Source organism: Pieris napi, chromosome 4 (assembly GCF_905475465.1).
Source record: "Pieris napi chromosome 4, ilPieNapi1.2, whole genome shotgun sequence".
Taxonomy (NCBI): domain Eukaryota; kingdom Metazoa; phylum Arthropoda; class Insecta; order Lepidoptera; family Pieridae; genus Pieris; species Pieris napi.
Window position 1 is genome coordinate 10,371,709 of NC_062237.1, and position 27,497 is coordinate 10,399,205.

Here is a 27,497-nt window from a genome sequence, read left to right on the forward strand (position 1 = left end):
AAATAAGTTATTAGGCAAGGGGCGGTCTTATCGCTAACAAGCGATATCTTCCAGGCAGGGTTGGAACAATAAAAAAGAAACACCTACAGAGGGTAAAGTACAAAGTGCATAAATAATTGTCAAACAAGAACATAAAATAACATGTAACAGTAACTATAGCTAAAATAAAGTAAAATACAAAAAACTTAACAAAAATATAAAAGGCAATCCAATGGATAATAATTGAGTCACAATTAATATCTATAAGTACCTAAATTACGAGGATTATATTTATAAGATAAGGTCAAATGTTTTATTTAATATTAGGAGTTATTAGCCATGTACAAGGAAAGCTGTAAAACCGAGAAGAGTGATAATGAAAAGAAAACGTCTCAGCCAGAGCTGGGCAAACAAAGTTGTCGACTCAGTCGTTGACATTTTAGATATTTATTTTGTAAATACCTTTTTTGTCTGAATAAAGGCCTTCTATTAAGATTACTATTATATAATCCACATATCTTTTTAATATGTTAAACTTGGTGTTAATCCAAGTAGTTATAAATATTACAAGCCGAATATGTTTTCCTAATTCAACCGCTGTTTAAATTATGATTTTGTTATTATATAAACGTACTGCGTAGTAGAGGACAACCATATTAGCGATGGAATGAGATTCTAATGCGACAAAAGGCTTTTATTATTATAATGATTTTTTGCTTCACTACTTTTTAACCTATTTCCTATCTTCCTATATGGAATAGAAACGTGGAATATCATGTCTCGGAAATGCAAAGAATTTATGCCTTTGAGATGAAGTACTCGATGTGAATGTTAAGAATACCGGAGACTGCGAAGCGCACCAATTCATCGATCTTGACTCAACTCCGCATACGGACTCGCCTATCTACCATATGCCGACAAAGAATTATATCATATTTTGGACATGCGCAGAGGCGATGAGAACTTGGAGAAACTGATCGTGGTTGGTAACACAAGGCAAGAGATCATGCTGTCGTTCACGAAACCGGTGGTAACAGATTGTCCGCGCCAGATGTTTCCTTTTTTGACCCTCTGAATAGAGCTACCGACTGATGACAGAAAGATTCTACATACACGATATAAGAGGCGTCGATAGGTTGCATATTTAAAACAGAATAATTTAATATTTAGTCATGCATTCTTAGTAAAATGAGAATAGTAAATATCGTTTATTATTTAATAGTATTTACAATTTTCTTCTTGTAAAGGAGAAAATGCTGCTAGCGTTACAGATACACTGCAATAGGGACCAAACTTTTAAATATGTTTTAAGTCTAATCTAATTATTTGTATTATAAAAAAAGAAAAGATAATGGTAAATATCAACTTATTTAAACTATATCAAACAAATGTTTTCAAAACGTTAAATATCAACATATTTATTTACATTGAAATGCAAAGTTCATTTGGAAATGATTTATTCAAGTGAAAATACTGATAAGCTTATAGGATTCAATGCAGTCTCGAATTAATTAAAAGCGAATTTTATGACCGAATGTTAATAAATGTGAATTTTTGACGGAAAATGTTTTCTACAAATATATTACTCATTTTGATTATAAATACACCCAACGTTTTTCCAAAATCCCACCTAAAGCGGACTTCGGATGATGGTAAGGAATTTAATGCATATCAATCTTGCAACTTAGCTACTCTTTCTCTCTTCTATTATTAACCGAGCAGTTGACATTCAATACTGGAAACTTTTGTCTGAAGTCGAAACTTTGCTTCCTGGGGTTTCCGAATTGAGTCTCGGAACGAAATAGATTAGCCCGTTTTAACCAAAAATTTGCGCGTTTTCCGCTAATAAACACACTTTGCCACTCCTCTCTTCTCCTTAAAGCCTCAGCCAGCATCGTAATACTCGGCGTTGAATATGGAGGTTTTTTATTGAAAGAGGAACTACGAAAATGTGTATTTGTCTCTTTTGTTACTTCTATGATAATTTCTATTATCTATTTGCCAACCTTTTACTTAAGGTTTGTTGCTGACTGGTTTCTGTAAGACTCCCAAAAAAGGACAAGTGTAAACGTATATGCATTTAACGCATTTCTCTTTTAGAAAATGAAATACTTCATGAAGATGACAAAGAGCCACTGCAAGTTCCAAAAGATGTGGAAGTTTTCAATGTAACAGCCAATAAGCCTAGTGACTGCTGGCCAAGTTTCAGCGTGGACAAATATTTTAATATCTTAGACAATCTGGACGGTAGATATTTTTTTATGAGTTAAAAAAATAAAGTTAATGTCGATTAAATATTTATAATCAACTAGCTGTACCCAGCCACGCTTCACTGTGGCACATTGTGATTGAATGGTTGAGAAATGAGAAACAAAACAAAGAATACATTTCACATAAGTTTAATTTTGCAATACTTGTGGAAAAAGAAAATGAAAAAACAAAAAAAAAAGATAAAAACAATCCTTGATGCGGAGTATTTACATGCTAAAATTTAAGCTCGATCGGTGCAGAACTATTTGAGTTTTTGAAGCGTACACAAACCAACATAACTTTTTTTAAATAAAGATAATAATGTGTCTGCCAACTAAAGTATTTTAATAGTATTGCATATTTTACACATGAGAGCCTTCTGACATCTTAACATCAGGTGATTCTTGTGCCCGTTTGTCCACTGTACTATAAAAAACAATTTTTGTAAGACACTCCTGCTGCTGCGGCCCAAATGGGTAAGCAAAAGCCACTCGCTACGGTCTTTAGATACCTCTCGCTTCCTCCACACTCATAATATCCACCATACATGCTGGTGCTTTTGACCGTATATTTACGTTATCCGTATATTGTAAATACATACTTTATATGTCTTATATAAAGCACAGATTATGTTATTTTTTAGCACAATATGCTCAAGTCCGCAAAAATTTTCAAGCTGCAGTTGGTAGTGATAATTTCGATACTGAAATGCTAAAGGTGAGTAGATAGCTCAGTTTTTGATACGTGACGATTTTGTAGGGGCAATACGCCAAGGCATGGGAGCAGGGTTTCTTAAAGAGCAAACGAACAGCCTCATTTGATGACAGGTCAAAAGAACAGTCTTGCTCGTGAATCTGCTACTTTTAGGTTCAAATCTAACAGAGTTTAACGGCCTTTTAAGATAAAGATATGAGCTTACCGCATTTTAAAAAGCCACTGTCAAACTACATTGTTACTTTGATTTATAACAATGCTCTATGGCTCAAAGCCAAATCTCTAGAACTGTCTAATAAATAAATGAACTTTTATACTGTTCAGATGAATACTTAATATTAATTATTCTAATCACGCCAAGCACGCTTTTTCAGAAAATTTGCAGCTTTGAAATTGTTTTGTGCCCCACATGATAATGTTGCTTCCGACGGGTCGTGGAGTAGGTTCATTCCACCATCTATGTCAAAATTTATGACTGATTTCGATATGATCCGCCATATTGTGTTGAATCTAACCTAAGACTTTCGGGTTATAATATTGACCTCTATGTTAACAAATAAATTACGGAGGATAGATATAAATAAAATGTAAATAATATCATTTTATGATAAAATGAAAGTAATATGTAATTTTAATGGAAATAATAAGTTAAGAAAAGAAATGTTTGTATGCCTTGAGGTCAGTCGTTTTATCAAACGTATTTCTATCGACTGGAATTCTATTTATTAAATATATTCAGTATAAATAAGTAGATTATAGAGATTAGAGAATTATCACTAAATAAATTCAAAGCCCTCGTTAAACGGAAATTAATCAATAAAGCTTTTTATAAATTTTATGAATATTTAAATGGTTCTAATACTTGGGATTGATTTGCTCCAGTTCAAACAATTTGTATGACTCAAAACTTAGCGATTAAAAAGAGTGGCGGAAAGTATCTTGCCAGTTCTTCTTGACCGCTTTGTTTTTGACGTTCACTATATGAATAAAGTTAGTTTGAGTTTAAGTTGGCACTAAATAAAACTAGGTTTCTTTTTAATCCCTATAGATTACCTGTTAGATGTCAGTGAATAATAGAGCCCTTTATCTACTGATTATACATTTTTCAGATGCTAGTAAACACTGGTGGTGTTGCGGAACGAACCGCTTATCATGTAGGAGGCAATCGTGGTCTTATACCAGCAGGGATAAATCTGGGCGGCTATTGTATGATGAGGGCTCCTAAGAATATTTTGTGAGTACATAACATATTAGGCTGCTGCCTCGAATTTTGCGGGCAGCGGGGCGGCGGCGGCCGCGGCGCGGGAGCGGCAGGATATTATGCGTAAAATCAAATGGACCGGTTCTCGAAAACAGCGGCGTGGCAGCGGCGCTGGGGCGGGTAACGAGCGGTGCAATCCAGTCAAGCGGTGACCGCCCGCGTTGCGCGTATGCATTGTAGTATAGTGCTGTACATATTTTTTGTGATGTATCAAAATGACCTCGGACGTGCAAGAGCAAATTATTTCAGCAATCTTTGAAAGGAGACCCATATGGAACTATATTTTTGCATATAACATATTTTTGCCCACATTAAATCGAGCGTTAGGAATAAATTTGAATCAAAAAGATGTTGTCGCCGTTTTTTAGACATTTCGTTCGCGAATAAAAACAAATATCTCGACTACACAAACTCGAACACAACACTACACCGCTATAGTGCCGCGCGATCTGCCCGCTGGTTTGGAGAACAGGTATGCGTTGGCCGCCTCGCTCCCGCGCCGCAGCCGCTACCGCCCCGCTGCCCGCGAAATTCGAGGCAGCAGCCTTAAACTGACACAGTAATATATAATATATAGAAAAATATTTAGTAACTCTTGGTTCCCACACAATTTCTTCTAAATTTCACCAACATCATCTTGATGGTTGGAGGTCTTCCACAGTCCGTTTCACAAGTCATTTTCTTTTGCGAACTAGCGAACTGTGGAATCGACTCCCGTGGGGGTCTTCCTCAGAGATACGACCTCCAAATGTTTAAAAATCGAGTGTACTCCTCCCTCAAAGGCCGGCAACGCACCCACTAAAAATGGGTGTCTATGGGCTGCGAAGACTACCCTTTTTGGTCGTCCCGCAAGCTCGTTTGCCCCCCTATTAAATAAAAAAAAATAACAGAAGTTACAGAACACACAATAATGTTCAAGATTATAAGTTTTGAAATACTAACATAGAATGATGACATAATAAAAAAATTAATTTATTTTGAATATCATTTGAAATTTGCATGCTAGTTTGCTGTGGCTGCTTGTGCAGTGTTTTTTATTTCATATTTTTACCACTTTCAAGGCAAAATATTTATTTAAAAAAAAAATTGCGACTGAGGCGCAAACTACCTGCTGTGGTCTCTGGCAGAATGACCAGCGCTCTTGAACAGTGCTTCCCAGAACAAGGGCCAATTACAACCACAGCACACACGTAAAACGAACCTTTTTCTTTAAAGGAAGATTTTTATCTATCTATCTTTTTTTTTTTTTCTTTGGTCATTAATATGTGTGTGTGTTTTTGTTAGTATTAAATGTTATTTCTAAATCTAAATATCTAGATTTAGAAGTGGTGTTGATTTTGTTATAAAATATATTTTAATCCAATAGTGACGTAATACATAATTACAATTATAAGTTTACTTCCATTAACGGTCGTAAAAACAATCCACATTTCCAGTTATATCAGTGGTATCCTTTGATTTATCTTCTGAAATACAGAAATTATGGTCTTTTAAAATATAACGTTTACGTCGTAATTGATGTCGGTCCAGCCGTGCTCGTCACCGTAAAATGAGATTGTTATCGCAAAGAAACTGTGACGACGCATCCCTACTTGTCTAACTTATGGTATAGTTACAATATCCAATTATGGATTCTGATTCGACTCCTGGCAACGCATCGCCGTCTACCTCCCCCTTGGGGATAGGATTTGAAAAAAGAATTACTTAAAACTATAATTAAGCTGTTGGTCTGAAAAAATGCCTCTGCCGCTATAATGAGATTTATAACCTTTTTTATGTTGGGATTTATTGCCATTAGTGTCAAAAATCAAATTACAACAATGGTAGTATCGTTTGATGTAAAGGCGGCAGGGGCCCGTTTGCCCCCTGTTATATAAAAAAATGTTAAGTCATCGAGTGAGTTTTCTGCCCGTTTGTCTATTTACATATATACATTGCCAGAGGGCTCGCAAGTGCGTTGCCGGCCTTTTAAGAATTGGTACGGTCTTTTCTTGCAGGACTAAGTAAAATGCCTTAAAAAACGCTCAGTTGTTATTGTCGCTACAGTTTGGTAGGGCCGTAGCCAAACGTCCCGACAGATTGATTATATTACCCACACTTTATAACTAAGCATTATGTGAATTTACGACCCGTGAGAATGACGAGCTCTGGCAAAATTTTATACTCGAATCCATGGGTCGCTCTATTTTTGTTACGTAATTTTATATTCGGTGCGTTAATGAAAACTATTTTACGCTCAAGCATTTTATTATTTTCATATAGACTTATTCATAAATGTATTACTAATATAAGTTATGAATGTTGTGTTACTACTGTTTTTGAAGTTATACTTCTTTAGGCGCGTTATGAAAAATTGATGAGAGTGAAATTTTACGATTGCGCGCGCACCGTGACACAACGTTGTCAGTGTGATTATAGCGTGCGCGAGCGAGATGGGAATAAGACAATCTACAAGTAAAAAGAAATAGAATATGCGTGAAGTTAGCAAAGAATTTTGAATGACCATAATGACATTTTCCTTTTAAACAAATAAAGGAGTTTCATTATTCTTTCAAAGAAATTTAGTAATGTTTTTTCACAAAGACCTATTGTTACTTAGTTAAAAGGTTATGAAACATACCAAGTTATTAAATTGAATTAATAATATAATAAATAATAATTATTATTAATATTAATTATATAATAATAATATACTAAATATTATATATTATTAAATTGTTTACGTTAAATATTAATTATTAATTAATTATATTTAAAAAAAATAAAGAAAGCCAAAGAAGTATAACTTCTTACGCGCATACATAAGTACACGCACCCTTTTTTATAAGTTATTTAACGAAAGGCAGGACATTGAATAGTTTTTTGTTGTTTGTTTAATAAACGTTACATTAGGATGGACTTTTAAAGTATCTAAAAGCAATCTTATACTACATTGAAGTCAAATTTATAAGGAACCTAATATTAATGATAATACTTTGCTTCAAGTTTTCACGAGCTTTCGTGGACATTACTGAGTGAATACTAAGTAGTTGTCCGTAAATTGACATTTACTTCACCAAAATGTTTGTAAAATAGCGGAGCTTTCATTATTGATGATGAGCTTATTTATTCTGTAACATTTAAAATTACACAAAATAAAAATAAAGCCCGTTTCGTTATAGTTACGTTATCAAATTAATATTAATTATAATGTTTCACGCAAATAATCATTAATAATATTTTTTTTCTTTCAAAAGTAGTACATTAAGTCGATTCTTTAAAACTCTAGTAAGAAGATCTTTATCGTAAATTATTGTAAACCTTGATTGCCATACAAAAGGTGTTTGAATAATATTCACGTTAATATTTTATAAAAATATGCTTCAAAGTGAAAAAACATAAACAGAAAATCTTTACTAAACCTACTTAAATATAATCATGAGATGACAGCGTAATTTTTTTATTTTCAACAAAAATGTCGCTGATACTAAAATTTAACTGGCAAGTATAAAAATAGCAAAAACTGAGCTTAGGTAAGGTGTATACAACCTCCCAAACCGCAAGTTTTGCGCTAAAGGCACTGAAAGTGAGCTTTGAAAGAGCCAAAGCTAATTTCAAATATGAAATTTAAACAGACGAGAATTCAAAGAAAATTTTACACCTCGGTTTTCGTTCCACCGTCCGTTGTTAACTTTTAATTACGTTTGAAATTACGAAACTCTATATATATGGAAATTCAACACTGAAAAGTCCTCATACTTAAATGCTAATGTAAATTTTTTAAGTTTCAAAAATAAAGGAAGTAAAGTAATTTAGAATAACCATAAATCAAAGCGCACCATAAGTTGCTAATGAGAAGGGTCGGCAGCAGGTGGATGCTCTCCTTATTAAAAATATTTTTTCCGTTATCCACTACTGTTAAAAACATATAATGGAACTTCTATGTGGTTAACAGATGTAAAAAGATTTTTACGAAATTCTAATATTACATCTACATGTAATTATTGTTATACTAATTATTATAACAGAAGGAACAACACAAAAAAATAACAATAAAAACAATAACTAATCTCAAAATATAGTAACTAAAATATATTATTTAAAGGAGTCCCTTTAGGCAAGGTTCCGAAGATACTGGTAGCGTTCCCCCTTTGAATAGTAATTACTAGTAGTCTAGTAGTATTACTAATTCTTTGTCCGAGGTAGCTTTTTGTTTTTCTTGATTTACTCCAAGTCTCCACGTAGCTGAGTTTTGACTTCAGACACAAATTTTGATACAAGTTCCAGCTGCCCTAGAAATACCTGTATCCCCAGTGCTATCGTCCGAGTAGCAATGACTAAATGACACCTGTTAATCAACACCTACAGACTACTGTATATTTTGTTATACAATAGTATTCATTTATTAATAATATGTAAAATATAGACATGAATAAGGAACATTCCTAAAGGATGTACATTATTCATTAATATAAGTTATTTTATATATTATTACATCAATCGGTAAATCTTTTGATACTCGAAAACACATTTACATGGCAAATATCGAACTTTTAATATTTTATAGTAAATATGCACCTGTCGCATACAAACTATGAATTTTTCTCTGTGTATTTGCCTCCACGCGTTTACGTTGAAAAGGCTTAAATAAAATATATTTTTTAGATTCTTCCACCGTATGAAGCTGCGAAATGACACCCACTTCAAAATCGAGTACCTCCACAATGACCTCGAGAACATGGTGCTAAATACGAAGATAAATTTAAATGACGTGCATTTGTTGGGATCTTTCGACCGCGCTGTAACCGATAAAGATCCTTCCAAACTATTCTATATGCCAACATTTGGACAGGCTGAGTTAATGCTTTTACTATATACTTTTCTTATTAGTATTATTAATTATTATAGTCACAAATCAGGATAACGTTTATATGTTGCCTTCGTTAGCGTAATCCCAAATACTTAACGCATTAAAGTACTTAACAATAAGGAACAAATAGGAGGTCATATGGCCTTATCGATAATGCATAATTAACTAGAAAACTTTATTTAAAAGAGCTATTTTAATTTAATATGCTATAAATAAATAAATTACTTGACAGGTTTCTATTAAAAAATGTAAAATATAAAATGGAAGGACGCTATCGCCTTTTGCATAATACGCTGAATCTTGTACTCGCAATCTCGGACATACAAATGGACGATATTATTATGGTGGTAAGTATTTTATATTTTTTCTAACTATTCTAAAAGATAAAAATAGATAGAACTGTTAACCTCTTTTGTCTCTTTTGTCCTCTTTTCTTAATCCGTTAAAACTGTAAAATAAATTTAATATAAAAAGTTTAATACTGTAAGAAAAATATATTTTATATCTTTATACATATATCGTTAATCACAAGAAAGACAATTAAAAGAAATGCAAATATACATTCAAAATAAACAGAAACACTTTCAAATTAATATTACGGTTATTTTAAACCACGTTATAGCTAAATAGTAGAGCGTATTATTTAGGAACGTCCGCACAGCACGACGCGACGTCTCAAATAGAATGTTCTTTTCTTTTTTTTGTAAGGAATCTCGTTGTTGGCCTTAAGGGCCTTTACAGCTCAGATCGGGCCGTTTTTGCGAGCGTAGCTCGTCCTGAAGGGGTTGAATGTACTAGCGCGCAATCGTCTTTTTTATTTCAAGTTCGACTGTCCCACCCTCCATTATTTGTGACTTCTAAAAATATTATATTTTTAATATTTGATGATAATATGTTTAATATTCGTATTTTAGTACCATGTCAATGAGTCCAAACCAGCAGCACGTCTGGAAAAACATAATATAGGTATGTTTTACAGTGAGCCGTTACTTATGGTAGGGGAGCCCACGATGCTAAATGGGGATTTACTCGAGCGTCGTAGAGACCTATTGGGATGCAAAGCTTAGATAAAAAGAAGAAAAAAATGTTATATGATAAATTCCTTTTCATCGGTGGGGGAAGCGGCTATAGATAGTTAAATATGTAAAAAAAAACTGTTGCATGGACATCGTCGAGCGCGTCAGATATTGATAGCATCTATGCCCTACGTATTTTTAATAATGTACGTATGTTAATCTGATCGTTTGCATGATGCGGGTGGTTGTATTTAAGGGTTGAAAATGAAAAAAAAAAAAATTATCGAGCGCGTCAGATTTTCTAAGGGAGTGTTAAGTGCACCAAAAAAAAGCTCTCATTCACTAATCTGACGATTTCGATGGGACGCAAACCCACAGCCATTTTCTTAATTTGCAAAAAAAATCGCAATTTTGAAATACTCAAGCGCGTCAGATTAAGATATATGTGGTTCATCTTTATGTTCTAAACGTACTGTCTCATAATCTGACGATTATCTAGAGGGATTCACCTGATCTGACAAAAAAAATTTAGAAAAACGGTTCACCTAAAGGGCCATCCCTGCAACTTCCCGCTAATTCCATTCCTGGGCGCTTAAAATTGATATTTTGAGCTCGCTGAGTTCAAAGAAATAGCATTTCTATGCATTTGAGCTCTCCCAGCTCGAAAGTCTGATAGAAGTTTCATAGAACACTATTTTTGGAATTTTCAAACCGCAATATTTTTTGAATGGATCAAGCAATTTTCTTTCACGCGGTTGGCGGCATTCGACGCAGTTGTATCATCCTCATAAGTAATTTTGCAATTTTAATTGATCGAACCACAAATTTCGGAGTAATCCCTAAAAAACACTTTTTCGGGTTTCTTTCGTTCACGATATCTCTCGAACGAATCAACCGCTTTTGACCAGCTTGGTGGCGATCGACGTGGTTTTTCAAGCTCAAAGGCGGATTAGTTTTTGAAGTTGATCGATAAAGAAACCACTTAAAAAAAAATATTTCTTATTTTTTTAAGATTTTTCAAAATTTCTCAAAATCTATTGGTCCGAATCGGTTCAAATTCACAGGAAATGTATTTTTGAGGGAAATATTTAAAACGCCGTTTAGTAGATTCCGATCGGTTTAAGGAAATGTAGGCATCACGCAGCTGCACGCATTTAACTTTATCGACGAATTTTTGTTGCTTGCGGCTTGCGGAAATCGTCAGATTATATATTTTTCATTATTCTTGAATTATTTCCTTCAAAATAAAAAAAAAATTAGCTACGCTCGAGAATGTCGAGATGACGTTTTTTTTTACAACTTTGTTGCCCTCCCCTTTTTTTCCGTCACTCTCAAATTGTCAGATTAGTGGAATATACACTTTTTAGGATGTAATTAACTCACCCTACCTTAATCTGACGCGCTCGGGAATTTCTGATGGTCAATTTTTTTTTACTAATCTGATCCTGTCTCCTTAACGGGCGGCCTTATATATGGGCCTCATATTTTGTGGAGGTACTTAACCGGGTACAAGGTATCCCCCTATATATTAATCTGCCGCGCTTTAGTAAATCCCGAAATCTCCTCTTGGGCTCCCCTACCATTAAACTTAAAAAATTCAAGCAATAACCCCGTAACTATTTTACGATCATTAATTGATTTTAAAATTAGAATACTTTTCCGATACTTCGACGTATAAGTTTTTTTATAATCTCAATGTAAAGAGTTTTAAACAAATCAGACCATAAATAGATAAATTTTTATCATAGAGTAAATACATTTTTACAGAAAGAGATGACTGACTGTTTTAGTTCAAAGAATGCAATTATTGATTTAGTTTTTATGAATAAGATGGATCGTATTTATTAATAATTATTAATTACAGATGGATTTCTGGATAGATTAAAATCTGACCTTAATCAATGGCTTAAAGATTACTTTAATGACTACCTTCTGTATTTTGGATTAGCCGGCAGGGAGATGAATGCTCAATTTCAGTAAGCTTATTTTAAATTTCGAATATTTTTATTTACAATACTACCGGTGTCGATAAGTCCTTGTTTCGAGCCTGGCACAACAATTTTCGTTGGGTATAAGGACCTATAGTGACTTTATAACTCTTAGAAATTTTAAGTTTCTTAATTTAAATTTTCTAACAGACGATAATATAGATAGAAAGTCTATGGTACGCAGATTATAAATCTAAACATATTTCTTTGAGCTGTAATTGTTCGAGTACAAAACATAATGTTTTATTCATATAAAGGCTGTAGGCGTGTACACTGTACATAATGTTATTTGTTGCTATATCACCTTTCACCAGTAAACCAAGTGAGGCATATGTTCTAAAGATCTTGCATCTTCTTGCATCTGTGGTATTACTTTAAACTTACCGTTAATTATTAACTATAAATATACTTATTACATGTAAAATACGGCTTTATATAAGCGACCCCTTCTAGCCGAAATCTCTAGATTACAATGTGATGTTAAAGCCATAATAGCCAACTTTATCAAGTTGTTCTAATTGCATATTTGAACTACTACTATACTTATTTGCCTTGTTTTATCGCAGCGTAATCACAACTTAACAGAAAGAGATGAAAGAGTGTTTTTAAGGGGGTTCCTTTTTTATCTTTATTTGACTTGTAAACGGCCAAAAATCTTAATGGAACTAAGCCGCTGCACAACCTATGTAATGTCACATCCATAATTCTCTATGAATAACTTAAAACAATAGTTTTTCGCGACTCTTTTGTTTGGTCATAAGTTCATTTTATGGGCTATTTTTTTAAAATAAAACATCCTAATCTTTAAACGTAACCTTTCTCTTCTTTTTTATTATAATTAGATAAATTTAAGTTTTTATTAACTCATCTTATAAATACGGGAAGGACAGAAATTGTCTAAAGGGTCATTCTAGTTGAGTAGGGATCCTAATTATTACTTAAAAAGCCAAAATATAAATAGGTTTTTCGACTACTCTCTATGCTTCTTAGTTCACACAATAAATTTTCAAGAAATCAGATCATCGTGTCTTTAAAAGTGTCAATTTGTCCTCTAGGAGTTATGACAACGAAAAGAGCCAGGCTTTGAACGACTTTATGGACAACGCTATAAATGTCATTATACGAAAACTGCACCAGGTCAAGGCTGGGTCGGTGAAACTGCCGAACTTTACAATTTATGCTTTCAACGGAATGGTACCTCTTCTATTTATACATAGTCTGTATTTAAACTAAAATTGGAAGGAATAATATTTTATTAATTTCTCACGTGCACGTTCTATGAAAGGTGATTTCATGACGACGTGAAATAAACGATTCTTTATTTTTTGTTTTTATACAAGGGACACGTTTGCATTGCCCCACCCAAAATTATTAATTATAAAAATACAATATCAGGAACAAAACTGTATGTCTCACTCACTCACTTGTTTGAAAGAGCTGTAGACTCTATTCAATTCTTAGTATAAGATTAATCTACTCACGGCTTAGAAGCCGTATTATCTAAATTCAAAAAATAATTCCTTATTACTCTAAGTAGTATATCTATGAAAAGTAGTTTTCTTTTTATAGAACAATGAACTTATGAGACGAAGTTTATTCCGACAGTGTAAGTATTTGTATATAGTAACCGCAAAAAATCTAAATTGTTTCAGCAACTTAATTTAAAAAACGGTGTAATGCGAGGACTGGATAGCCTTTATCGACGATCAGTAGCTACTGGTGTAAAGGAAAAGAATATCCGTAAAATTGATTCGCTGGTGACGTTTAGTAACTTGAAGGTAATATTTTTTCCAATAAATAGTAAACATTCATACCAATATTTTCGAGCTTATAAAGTTCCCACTGGCAGGTCAGAATTTTATATATTCTTACGAAACGATATTAGCGAAGTACAACAGATACATGGTTTCAATTGACCAATAGAATGAAACATTGTAATGTCAAAAAGTCATCGAAGAAGAAACTTAAGATGAAAATCTTAAGTTTTAGATTTTCACCCCCAATAAAATTTAAAAATTTAACTCACGTAGATATATTTCACTTTCTATTGGACAAAACTGTTATGTATTTTATATTTGTCATATTTGAACTATATAAAATTATACAGGTAACGTACGGCTATACTGCTTTGTTAAATACGGGATCGCCACCCCTAACTGGTACACTAACGTTATCAGTCGATGAACTGATTGCAAGACTCTCCGTCTCTATGGTCAATAACCCAGAGTCTGTGGATCTAACATTCGAATTTGTTCAGCCAGCTAGGTTAGTAATATTAATGATGAGTTATTAATTCATTGGTTTGTTTTTACATGCCTATATCCACTTTCACTATTTGCGAAACCTATGGAGATATATTTTTTTTAGAACTGAATCATTGACGGTGGAAGGCCCGGCAAATAGAATGATGTCACAGTTTAATTTCTTACTTGAAAGACACATTATAGCAATTATGAGCAACACTCTGATTCATAATATAAAAATGCTCAGTACATTGTCCCGATGCGGTAAGTAAAAAAAAAATATAAACGTTAGTTTTAACCGAATAAAAAATATGAGAATTCTAAGAAATAAAATTCACAATTAATTAATTAAGCTATAAACTAGGCCTCGTATCACCGTTTTATATTATAGAGGTAACTGTAGTAAATCTCTCTAATGCCTCTGTTTATTTCCTTCTTAACTTACGTGTTTTAGTTCCAATTTTGGTTCCATTCAACGATGGCGACGAAGCACTTTCAATAGAATCCCCTGAAGATCTGAAAGAAAGCAATGACAATACAAATGGTAAGGATAATGAAAGCAAAGAATTTGAGGATGACGCAGGCATCAACACCGAACCAAAAAAAGATCCCAGTAAAAACAAAAATTTAACGGCAGATTATGTTCTATGGAAACAAGATAGCGTAGAACTAGAATTCCCGCCAAAAAAAGGTTCACAAAAGAAACAAAAAATGTATATTAAGTATAACGAAAACTTTGCTCTCGGAAAAATAAATAAAAAGATTTGATTTGTACATGTGTGTTAATAATTTCGTTTTCGTCCTATTCGATTTTGTAAAGACTTTTATTCATGCAATATGAATTATTTTATAAAGAGTGGCCTTAGACAAGATGGCTTAACTAAATTTGTCGACATTCACGAACTGTCATTTCCATACAAATTTAGCTTTTCGACTTTCTACATACACTACTGTTAAGGGATCTTGACGAAGCCCCCTAATCCTTTACCACAGACAAAGTAGTGATCGAAAGTGTTGTAGAGTCTCCTAAAACTCAAATAGAAATGTATCAATTGTGACAATTGGCTAGGTGTCATCACTAATGTCGCCAATTATTTGAGATTTGACAAATCACCAGAATAAACGTCAAAACGTCAGACGTCTTAGTGTTGTTGATTGTGTAGACTTTTCAGTTTTCAAGTAATTTTATTTATCTTCCAATATGTTTCGTAAAGCAACTGAAAAAGATAAATGAAAATTAATCAAATGTACCGTGTGTGGATTAAACAGTCATGACTGAAGAAACCCTGGAAATTGAGCAGCAACTCGACAAATTGTTGACTGATATCCAACCAAATTTACAAGATGTTATCAAGAGGGTAAGTTAAAAGCTGAATTAATTTATTGCTTTATCCCTTTTTTATGTATCAGTAGCTTCTTGTTGGATAGAATATGTCTCAGAGCGATATTTTATCTAAAATTAAGAACGAAAAAGAAAGTAAATGTATATTTTTCTAATTTCAGAGTTTTACCAATGTTGCAATACAACAAACCAAAAATGGTGAACAAATCAAAACAGACGTTCTGGAAGATACTTCATACTTTGCTAAAAATACTCAGGTGTAAGTAAAGTTAATATATATTTAAAATCACTATCAAATTACTAAGTACCTGCTGACTAAAAATTAAGTCTAATCAAGTGATTACAAATGAGTAAATAGCATAGAATAATCCAAGTAATCGAGGGTGGATATGGCGGCCTTACATTTATATTATGACATAACATAACATTATATTTCAGGACATTATCTAGATTAGAGCTAGTTAAATCTCCAACATTCCACATGCAATCAGTATCCCTAGATCTCAAGTCAATGTCCCTATCATTAAAATGCTCATTAGGGGAAGTAAATGTAAGAGGGCTCTACAGTGCTTTTAATGAAAACCTATACAACCTTATTCCTGTTATGTCAGAAGGTCATCTTGTGTAAGTAGTTTTATATGTATAAATTTTATGCTATAATATTTAATGGTATACATATTCATCACAATATTTGGAATATGGCAAAATTATATCTAACACTACAATTTGCTTAATACTGTTCCACCATTTTAAACTTTTTTGTCATGTTTATACTGAATGAAATAATGTTGAATTTATAATATGTTTATTTAACAATTTTATTAATAGGTCTGTAGCAAATGGGAAAATTTAACCAGGTATTTTAATTTTTTTCTGAACTTTGTAAAGATTAACCTGTTTATTCATAAAACTCAATCAGTTACATTGTGTTTATGCCGTGTTGAAAAAAAACAGATGAGTAATTTAGTTACACTTTGCAAGGTGCAGTTAGATTTTTTTATAAATAAATAATAAATATTGTGATAACAGAAGTTTGTTGTACTGTGTGCAAATTGTTTAAATTTTATTCTTCCAATAGGTACTTTAATTATACCAAAAAAAACTTTTGCACTTTCTTATATCAAAACAGTTGTTAGAGCAAGATTACGAGAATAACTTTTGGGTATAATAATTATTAATTTTAATGTTAAATTAAACCTTGTTTGAATGTTTTAAGCCATACTTTAAACTTCATCAATTGATTTGGCAACATGATGGCATTGACGGTCTAATTGAAATAAATTAAGTTTCAATTTATTTTCAATATACAAAACAGTTTTACATTAATTGATAACGACTCTGACACTTGTATGACATTTAAATAAAGAGTTAAAATTACTGCTTTAGAATGTTTATTAACCGCTTAAACATGTGGTTTAAAATTGACATAACTTATAACTAAGTTTGATATTTACATAAACTAATGAAAATATTATGTTTCAGAATATCATTGTCAAACATGATTGCAGATGTAAAGGTGGGCTTAGTACTAGTAGATGACGCATTTTCATTTATTAATCCCGCTATAGAATTTATTCACGACGAAGTTCTTGTAAAGGTAAAGGTTTCTTGTAAAAACTTTTGTTAAAGTGTTAATTCAAACAACCAAACTTTTGTGTTTTTTTTAGTAAAGCAAAGGCTGGAAACTATTGGTTTCAAATAATTGGAAAATATTGTTGTCTGAAATGAACCATGTGGCGGTCAGATGCCTGTGTCTATTTATTTGATTTAATTTTAAGGCCTGCAGGTGATCAGCCTTCTTCAACTAACTTCTAAATTAGAAGTTAGTTTACATGTAATATTATATGTATATAATTTCTTAATTTCTTCTAATATATATATGATATAGTCCTACCATACATAGTCCTACCATTAAAACTAATTTAATGGTAGGACTATTGGCTTATATATGGAAATGTTAAAAAAGTAGAAATTGATTCCATGTGTGAAAATTCATTAATTTTACTTAAAAAGATTTTTTTTTTCTGAAAAGTTGTCATGGCCATCACCACAAAGAAATGGAGGATATGAATTTACAACCACAGAGCAACTGGCAAAACATATAGGTATGAATTATTTCTATGTCTATAGATCCATGTTGAAAACCAAAATTGACCTTTTTTGTAGTCTGTGCCTTTTTTTTTTTTCTTTTTCAAAAGTTTTTTTTTCGAGTCCAATCGTTCAGAGAATCGTATTGATTACAAATTACTTAATATAAACAAATTTACTTAAAGATAAAACTTTGTAAAATATATATATTTTTTTAATAGCCTTTCAATGGTTTGTATTGTTCCACATGTATATGAACCACGGAAGAATACAAGGATGTACTTATTGTGTGGCCTAGCCTAGCTACCATAAAATGTTGCCTTTCGTAGTGACTCAGCCAAAAACCTCTCTTAGGCCTGGAGGCATTAATATGCTGCAGGAAGATGTCATTATGTTATTCTTTACTATAGAATAGATATATAGAAGATATAGATAATGGTTTAATTTTCGTAATTCTTGTATATTTTAGATGATTTACCGCTAACAGCTGCAATATCTCTGGCGTTATTCGCCCTCCTGAGACAGAAATTGCAGCGACACCTGGAGAAAGTGCTTTACCAAGCTACCAGCGTGTCGGACGTAGTGGGGTGTAATCCTAGTATGTTGGAAGCATATAGGTATATTTGTTATTGCTTTTTTTGTTCTATAATTTCACTTAGATATTTATTTAAATAACAAGCATATATTTGAACAATAGTTTAAAATAAATTAAAGGTTATAATTTTCATCTCTTATTGTAATTGTGTAAATAAACTTTAATACTGGTATATTATTTTCAAAAAAAGTATTTTTTTCAGTGCTATGGTGAATAAATTGAGTGAGAGTGGAAATCGAGTGATCGATATGATTTTGATCAACATGCGACGTACCCTCCTTCAGACGTGTACTGAAATTCTGGAACTACCCCCACTTCATGCTACCTTTTTACATAAGGTATATATATAAGTTTACTATTAATAATTATTTTTATTTATTTAATCACTGTCATTTTAAATCATAAATGTATTTTCTTTTATAAAACCCTTTGTACCCGTGTAGATGTAAATTACATATTTTTGTAAACACAAAAATCTGTCAAGACTTCACAGCTTTAGATAGACTATAGAATTATAAACAGCAGCACATCAATGCGCGCAGCGCAGTCTCACGCGTGCGCGCATTGAGGTGTGTTGTGTTACGGAGTTATCGCAGCGACGTTATTACAAATATGACGGACGTTGTGAAATGTAATGTGTGCAACATTGTTTTAGATGAGCTATTATCGTATATCCAAAATAAAATATCGATAATGGATGAAGTGTCGTTAGTTAAAATCTGTGTGTCGGCATTTACGAGTGAAGAAATTAGTAACTCGAAATCATTATTGTTTAGTGCACTACCGGCAGATCGCCGACAAATACATCGAAAAAAAAAGGGTAAAGAATCTCGAGATATGGAAGACATCATCTCTTTGTTTAAATCTACAGAACCTGAGATCTTACCAGTATTTGCTGCAAGACAACTGGAAAAACTACCTCCTATTACATTTGATCATCTTGACTGCACGAAATTATTGAAGGATTTATCAAGAATGTCAGCGGAGATTGAGACTATTAAAAATAACTACGCTACCCTAAACCACTTAGAAGATTTAAAGCAAGACGTTAATAGATTGAAACACACGTCGATAGCTACCACGCCGTGTCACAATATAAACAATCGACGTGGTGCATGGGCTAGAAATGGTGGCCCTAGAGATCCATCGCAGAGCATTAACTCGTCATTAAATGACTCGCACCATTCAATTAACTCCAATTGCGAGTCAAACAATAAAGACCCACTTTATCGAAGTATCAGTGAGGGTAGTGCGGTTCGCGAAAACATGCATTCGTCGATTATGTCGGCCGAGACCGGTATTATGACTCATACCTTGACGACAGGGGCGACGGTGAATGCGGAGGCTTCAGTGGAGACAAGCGTAACTCAACAAATGAGCTCTGGACAACTGATCGAGACGGTTTTTCCAGTTGATAATATCGAGCCCACGGATGGTGCGTGGCAAACCGTTACGAGACGTAAAACAAAATGTAAACAACGGTTTGCAGGAATGACGGGTCAAGCCAGTGACGGTGTTAATTTCAAGGCGGCGGATAGGTTTATACCTATTTTTATTAGCAATGTTCATAAAGATACGGTTGAATCGGATATCATAGATTATGTTCTCAAGAAAACTCAAGTGAATATATCGCTAAAAAAAATATCAATTAAAAGACATAACAACCATTTAGCGTACAAGTTCATGATACCTGAGGACAATTTGTCATTATTTTTAGATGATAAACTCTGGCCTAAAGGAATTATTTTTAGGCGCTTTGTACATTATAAAAATCGCCATATTATAAAAGAAACAAATATGAATTCCGGCCTTGTAAATGTAAACAATGGATAACGGCGTATACGCAATGACAACATTTAATTGTAAAAATATTAAACGATCCTTAGAGTGTATCAGGGATTTATGTCGTCACTCTGACATCTTAGCTCTTCAGGAAACATGGTTGCTACCGAGCGAGATCTCATATCTTGGCAGTATTGAGGCGGACTTCGGGTACACGGGAACATCAGCGATGGACACATCAGAGGGAATGCTGCGGGGGAGGCCCTATGGAGGGGTGGCCCTGCTGTGGAGGAGGAGTGTGTTCAATAATGTGGTAGTGTTACCGAGTAATAATTCTCGAGTTTGTGCAATAAAAATAATAACGAGTGATCGACCCATAATCGTAGTGTGTGTGTACATGCCTACGGACTCGCAGGACAACTTGCCAGTGTTTACGGACTGTCTAAGTGTGGTGAGTGCTATCGTTGATGAGTATGGCATAGAATCTGTTTACATACTAGGGGATTTTAATGCGCATCCGTACTCGTTATTTTACTATGAACTTTTAAATTATTGCTATGATCAAAGGTGGTCATGTATAGATGTTGAGTTGCTCGGACCGCACTCTGACACTTATACTTTTGTTAGTGAGGCTCACGGATCACGGAGGTGGCTCGATCATTGTTTAGTGACAGACGCGGCCCGCCATTCAATATCAAAAGTGTATATTATGTATGATGTGTTGTGGTCAGATCATTACCCGCTTATACTTCATTTTAATATTAAGATTATTAGTAAAAAGTTGTCCTCTACACAAAGTAACTCTGTAAACAATAACGTACGTTGGGGTCAAAGATCCGAGGAAGAAATATTGTTATATCAAAGTGAATGTAACAAGAGGTTAAAATCAATAGATTTTCCAGAGATATTTACTGATTGCGCAGGTTGTTACTGTGATAGACCTAATCATCAAGGTGCAATTGATATATTATATAATAATATTGTTATTTCTCTTAGTGAGGCAGCCGTGACTAGTCGGAAATACCATAATAAAAATAAAATTAATGATAGAAATCAAAATATTATAGGTTGGAACAAACATGTGAAGCCGGCGCACTCGGAAGCGAGGCTGAGGTTTAGGATTTGGTTACTTCATGGGAAACCAGAGTCAGGGAGGGTTTATAATGACATGTGTGAAAGCAGAAAAATATTTAAATCACGACTAAAATGGTGTCAAAACCATCAAGATTTAATAAAAATGGAAAAACTAGCCACTTGTCATGATAAAAAAGATTTCGTTTCGTTTTGGAAAGAAACAAAGAGGCTTACGCCGAGGCCGGGACTCCCAGTCAGCGTCGGAGGGTTAAGTGACTCGAAAGAAATTGCTGATTTTTTCCGAGACAACTTCTATATTTCATCCTCGCTGAGACCGTCGCGAAACGAACTCAGTGCTGTGCCCATTGGTGATAGGGTTAATACTCAATTTAGCGCCAAACATGTAAGAAGCGTTATAAGTTCTATGTCAAGAGGAAAGTCTCCTGGTCATGATGGGTTAAGCATCGAGCATATACAGTGCGCTGGTTCTCATATATATAGGTTATTAGCCATGCTATACTCGTTGTGTATAAGTCACTCATATCTACCCTATGATCTTATGCGAACATTAGTTATACCGGTTGTAAAAAAACAAGACAGGAGATTGGGCGGATGGTTCAAACTACAGGCCTATATCGCTGGCGACTATTATGGCTAGGGTGTTGGACGGTTTGCTTAATACTCAGTTAAATAAATATCTACATTTGCACGATAACCAGTTTGGGTTTCGACCCAAGCTGTCTACAGATGGTGCTATACTGAGTCTTAAGCACACCGTTTCATACTATCTGCGTCGGAGGACGGCGGTATATGCCTGTTTCCTTGATCTTTCCAAGGCATTTGATTTGGTTTGCTACGATCTACTTTGGAAGAAGCTAGAGGATATAAGTGTTCCTCAAGAACTTCTGAACGTATTTAAGTTTTGGTATGGTAACCAAATCAATAATGTTAAATGGATGGGTGCCTTGTCTAAGCCCTATACGATGCAGTGTGGAGTAAGACAAGGTGGACTGAGCTCTCCATCTCTCTTTAATTTATATATAAACGCTTTGATTGAGACGCTTAGCAGCGAGCGTGTCGGCTGTCACGTGGACGGTGTGTGCGTTAACAATATCAGCTACGCAGACGATATGGTGCTGCTGAGTGCGTCGGTCTGCGGGGTTAGACGTCTCCTTAAGCTCTGTGAGGTATATGCGGCTAGTCATGGTTTGAAATATAATGTAAATAAAAGTGAAGTCATGGTCTTTGGGGCCGGTTGGAAGGGGGTGTCCAGTATACCCCCCATGTCGCTATATGGGGTCCCTTTAAAAATTGTAAAAACATTTAAATATCTTGGACACATTTTGACACCCGACCTCAGGGACGATGCTGATATAGATAGGGAACGGAGAGCGTTGTGTGTCAGGGCGAACATGATCGCCCGCAGGTTTGCACGATGCTCAATTGATGTGAAAGTAACCTTGTTTAGAGCATTCTGCACATCATTCTATACGAGCGCCTTATGGTCGAAATATACTCGATTGTCATACAACGCTTTCCGTATCCAATATAATAATGCGTTCAGGGTGCTGTTGCGGCTGCCTCGATTCTGCAGCGCATCGGGGATGTTTGCTGAGGCGCGGGTGGATTGTTTTTACGCCACCATACGCAAGAGATGTGCATCCTTGGTGCGCAGGGTGAGAGCTAGCGGTAACGGTATCCTCCGCATTATCGCGGACCGAGTCGATTGCCCATATCTGAATCACTGTTCCTATATTTCATGCGGAATGATTCCGGTATGAATTAATGTAAACATACTAACACTTAGATTTAAGGTATTAAGCTGTAATTTACTAACATTGATATGGAACCTTGTTTTCTGAATTAAACAATTAAATTTAAAAAATAAACCTTTGCTATTCAGATAATCTAATATATAAAATTCTCGTGTCACAGTTTTCGTTGCCATACTCCTCCGAAACGGCTTGACCGATTTTGATGAAATTTTTTGTGCTTATCCGGTATCTATGAGAATCGGCAAACATCTATTTTTCATCCCCCTAAATGTTAGGGGTAGTCCACCCCTAAATTATTTTTTTTATTTTTTAGACAAATTTTTTAATTACATTTTTTTATGATGCAACATTAAAAAATACATACAACCCCTAATTTTCACCCCTCTACGATCAACCCCTATTTTTTTATTATATATACATGGCAAAACGACGTTTGCCCGGTCAGCTAGTACTATTAGAGCTGATTTACACAGGGTCAGTAACTGACTACAAATTCGAGGCAAGTCAGTGCTGACCCGAAAAAAACCCTGTGTAAACTGATATGAAGTCAGTACAGTGGCTTGAAGTCAGCGCTGACTTGAATATTCGGACACGAATATTTTAAAGTCAGTTGGCGCCCCCCGCCACCCGCGCACCCCCGCGCCTGCCAAATAAACCCCGTGTAAACAGACAAGTCAGTGCTTGGTTAGTCACTGCCGCTGCATTGTAGAGTGACCACGTTTTTTTCGCTGGCGATAAAAATGAAGCTTAGCGAAGACGAAACCTTAAAATTGGTGCAATTATGTGGCGAAAACCTTTGCCTTTGGGATATTAAATCCCTAAATTACCGCAATAAAGAAATGCGGTCAACAGCGTTGCAAAATATGGCTCTATATTATTATGGCGCTATATAAATTATCTCATTTCTACCATTTCTATTAACTCATTCAACAGCAAAATTGATAAATTTTTCAACAAATAATTAAATCGTCGTTTCAGTTGTTTTTGCGAATTCATTTTTCCCACTGACTTCACACACGTGTGCTCATCGTGAGAAACGCACCACTACTACTTACTTCATGTAAACAGTTAAAGTCAGTCGCGGCGCCGACATTGGCGCTGTGACTGACTTGTCTACTTACCCTGTGTAAATCAGCCATAATACATATAAATGTGCTTTTTGCTAGATTCTCTTTTTTCAATTGCCAGATAAATTCATAAGTTTGTTTAATCCAATTATACCGTATGAATCCAACAATCACAGAAACATCTTGCCGAAATTAATCCATGTCCAAAAATTGGTTACCGATTCTAAATTCATGAATACAAATAAATATATACCTTATACTCATTGTAATATGATTGATATTGAAACACTGAATAAGATTGATTAAGCAGAAAAGGGAGCGTTCAAGTATTACGTAACGAATTTTGGGAGGGGGGGGGGTCCTTTTGTAAAACGTTACTATGCGGGGCGGGGATTGAATTACGCGTTATTGTTAATATTATTTTCTACTTACACCACATAATAGTAACTAAAGAGTCACTAGGTAAGGTAGGTCACGTAACGTTTTACTAGGCTTGGGAACAGTACTGTACTTGTGTACTGAAAAACGTTACAGCGAGTTACATGGGGGGGGGGGGGTGTCAATAATCTCCAAAAATTGCGTTACGTAATACTTGAACGCTCCCAAAGCCAAAAAATATTTCGTTCCACTTTGTATCGGTGGATGATGAAGTCGGGTTGGGTAGGCCTTGAGAGGAGAGAAGTTATAAGCGACCAGCGTGCATGGTTCACCAATGAGAGTGGATACAGCGAGCGAGGAGGAAAAGAGCTTTGAATATATAAGTAAATAAAATATGTTTCGGTTTTAATTCCTTTTCAGATAGGTTCAGTATCGTTTGTTGGTAAATTTGAAACGGAATTGGGTTGGGTGAAGAATTTAGCGAGTATCAATCGGGTTAATGATGTCACAGTGACACGCCCAGATCCTGGGAGAACGTGTTTCCATGTCACCCTCAAGATCAAGGATTTGCAGGTATTATATTTATATGTGTATGTATATAACTTATGTGAAAAACTTTTATTATTCTTGCTCAAATAAGATTTCTCTTAGTATTGTAAATATTTTTCTGATGAAATCAATCACAGAAAACTTGACAGGTATTTTTATCAACTGACAGTTAACTATATTATAATCATAATGAAATCATTTTAAAGAACTGGGGGGCAATCGGGCAAGAGGCCCATCTGATGTTAACTACCGCCCATGGACTGCAAGAAGCTCGCAAATGCGTTGCCAGCTTAATGATTTGATTAATAATATTTATCTTTAGCTGTTACAAAATTGTGACTTTTGTTCATCAGATTGGTTACGACGAATATAGGGTGAAGGCTTTGGGGGTAGGTTGTACGGGTCGAGTGGTTTCTTCGTTCAGTGATAACTCCATACACATGGCGTTATGTGTGGGTTTGGCTCGCTGGGAGCCCTATGCACAGCTGGATGATTTGCGAGTCCATCATTGCGGGTAAGTTCATGATACATGTGTTAATTGTTGAAAGCGAATTGTAAAAACAATTAATTTAATACATACATGTTAAACCGGTGACGCTACCTTTGGGGCCGTTCAAGAATTACGTAAGCACTATAGGGGGGAGGGGGAGGTCTTAGATTTTCTTAGTTGGTGATTACTTCAACAGTAATTATTTACTTTTTTACACATTGTCTATGCTTTAAAACGAAATGCATTTGTAAGGATTCCTACATAAAATTAATACGTTTACTAATATAACGTGCTTACTTTTGCTGACACGAGGAGGGGTGAGGGGGGGATAAATTGCAGTAAATCTGCTTACGTAATACTTGAACGGCCCCTTTAGATTTCTATCTGTTTCCGTGATCGTGTGTTTTTTTTTAATTTTTGATTATCAGCCGTTTTTACCTGATAACCGTCGATTTCTAAATCTACGGCACAATGGTTTCCTCTTGTTTTTCTATTTATTGATTTACCGTACGAGCTATTATTATTCTGCTCCTGGAAAGAAAATTCCATTGGTGCCGTGATTCGAACTTTGGGTTGAGCGGCGTCCACGCATACTTAGAATACATAAAGTAAACTAACACTAGATTAGCTATCACTGTGTCCGACTTCTTATATTCCAGGAAAACCAGACATTTTGTTTATGGTTTTCGTTCTCCAGTTGCTCAACCATAACTTAAAAAAATATTAAACAGAAAAAACGTTAAGTATTTAAAGCTCTGCGTACGATTTTTATACTTAACGTGAACTTGTAGTTTATCGAATTTTATATTTTATAAAATAGTTGTTAATGAAATAGCTTACATATTAGGATCAATATTTAATATATTTTTTACTAATGTCTAGGGGAATGGATATGCACATAACTGGCCTGGGTCCGCTAAGCGGAGAGTTGAATTCAGTTCGGGGATGGATACGCGGCGCTGTCCGTGCGCACGCGCAGCCCGCTATTGACGCGCAATTACAACACGAATTACGTACAGCACTCACTGAGTTACCGCTCACTGAATTAATAAGAGAGGCTCAGACTTAGATTTAACAGAGCGGATAAAATGACCGTGATAAAATAAATATTTTGAAAGAAAAAAAATATTTTTGGCGGATTCATTTGGATAATTGTTACGATAAAAACCAAATTTTTTTTTTATAACTTTTGGCGGCTTTCCTGTTTGTCTCATTTCATTATAGCTTAAATATTTAAAAAAAAAAGACAAATTAATACTATTATAGTAACAGCGGCGTAACAACGATAAATGGGTCATGGCCTAAGATTTCAATGAATGGATGAAATCTTAGCAGCATGCGAGCGTCAGTATGTCATTTCAAAAACAAAAAACACATACTGACGCTAGCATGCTAACATGCTGACGCCGCTAGGCTAACACTTCTCCAAATGAATACTCATCAAACTGATTTTTTAAGGCAAATAGGAGTACTTTTATGTTTTTTTTTGCAATAAATTTGAAACATTATGATGTTGTGATCAGAAAATAATAAATGTAAAGTACAGAAAATAATGGCCGTATTGAGTTTTTTTTCTATGTAAAATATTGAGTATAATTTTTTATTAACAAATTATCCGCTCTGTACTTTAATAATCCTATAGACTATATAAAAACTTGCCTCAATGTCCTTGCGTCCAAGTAAATAAAATTAAGAGAAATTTGTTTTTCGTTGTGAACTTTTTTAATATTTTACATTAAAATTGTATTGTAAAGCAATATTTATTTTTTTGCACCAATTATTATTACATCACCATAGTTTATAAGTAGTATTTTTAGTGAATTTTATAATTGCATTTTTATAGAATAATATACTTTTTATATGTTACCGTGTTTACCGTAAATGTAGCATAAATTAGCTTTTTTTGACTTTATACTTACATCTCATTTAATAATTATGTCTTGTCTAGAATGTTCGATGATATTTATTGGTTGTGAATGCCTTTTATTTCGAAACTGTTGTATTTTTCTTATTTAATAAAACGTTTTTGTTTATAAACATTTGTTTTTATTTTTCTA

At 34.2% G+C, this 27,497-nt stretch overlaps 2 protein-coding genes across 3 annotated transcripts; both read left to right on the forward strand.

The window, feature by feature from the left end:
* The first annotated feature begins 1,439 nt into the window (after nucleotides 1–1,439).
* On the forward strand, nucleotides 1,440–15,083 carry LOC125048999. 2 transcript variants are annotated; one of them, XM_047647996.1, is made up of 13 exons: nucleotides 1,444–1,631; nucleotides 2,080–2,226; nucleotides 2,873–2,946; nucleotides 4,053–4,177; nucleotides 8,849–9,040; nucleotides 9,286–9,400; nucleotides 9,968–10,019; nucleotides 11,934–12,045; nucleotides 13,113–13,251; nucleotides 13,710–13,835; nucleotides 14,165–14,322; nucleotides 14,425–14,564; nucleotides 14,755–15,083. In XM_047647996.1, exons 1-13 carry the CDS (start codon nucleotides 1,544–1,546, stop codon nucleotides 15,066–15,068), a joined length of 1,782 nt encoding a protein of 593 aa, XP_047503952.1. In that variant the 5' UTR covers nucleotides 1,444–1,543; the 3' UTR covers nucleotides 15,069–15,083. The 2 variants fall into 2 exon arrangements, with proteins under 2 accessions (XP_047503953.1, XP_047503952.1); XM_047647997.1 differs by lacking the exons at nucleotides 14,165–14,322; nucleotides 14,755–15,083 and having other exon boundaries at nucleotides 1,440–1,631; nucleotides 14,425–14,558.
* Nucleotides 15,084–15,444: 361 nt separating this feature from the next.
* LOC125048916 lies at nucleotides 15,445–27,477 on the forward strand. The gene is made up of 10 exons (XM_047647877.1): nucleotides 15,445–15,658; nucleotides 15,804–15,901; nucleotides 16,081–16,266; nucleotides 17,125–17,239; nucleotides 17,675–17,747; nucleotides 18,200–18,347; nucleotides 18,528–18,663; nucleotides 24,822–24,974; nucleotides 25,304–25,464; nucleotides 26,323–27,477. Exons 1-10 carry the CDS (start codon nucleotides 15,572–15,574, stop codon nucleotides 26,507–26,509), a joined length of 1,344 nt encoding a protein of 447 aa, XP_047503833.1. The 5' UTR covers nucleotides 15,445–15,571; the 3' UTR covers nucleotides 26,510–27,477.
* Nucleotides 27,478–27,497: the final 20 nt, after the last annotated feature.

Coding starts and splice junctions, on each gene's coding strand:
- LOC125048999 (XM_047647996.1), top strand. CDS start 1,544: ATGTTTTCTACAAATATATTACTCATTTTGATTATAAATACACCCAAC. Junction 10,020..11,933: donor TCTGGAAAAACATAATATAG/GTATGTTTTACA, acceptor TATTAATTACAG/ATGGATTTCTGGATAGATTA. Junction 13,836..14,164: donor TGACGTTTAGTAACTTGAAG/GTAATATTTTTT, acceptor AAAATTATACAG/GTAACGTACGGCTATACTGC.
- LOC125048916 (XM_047647877.1), top strand. CDS start 15,572: ATGACTGAAGAAACCCTGGAAATTGAGCAGCAACTCGACAAATTGTTG. Junction 15,659..15,803: donor TACAAGATGTTATCAAGAGG/GTAAGTTAAAAG, acceptor TTCTAATTTCAG/AGTTTTACCAATGTTGCAAT. Junction 16,267..17,124: donor ATGTCAGAAGGTCATCTTGT/GTAAGTAGTTTT, acceptor ATTATGTTTCAG/AATATCATTGTCAAACATGA.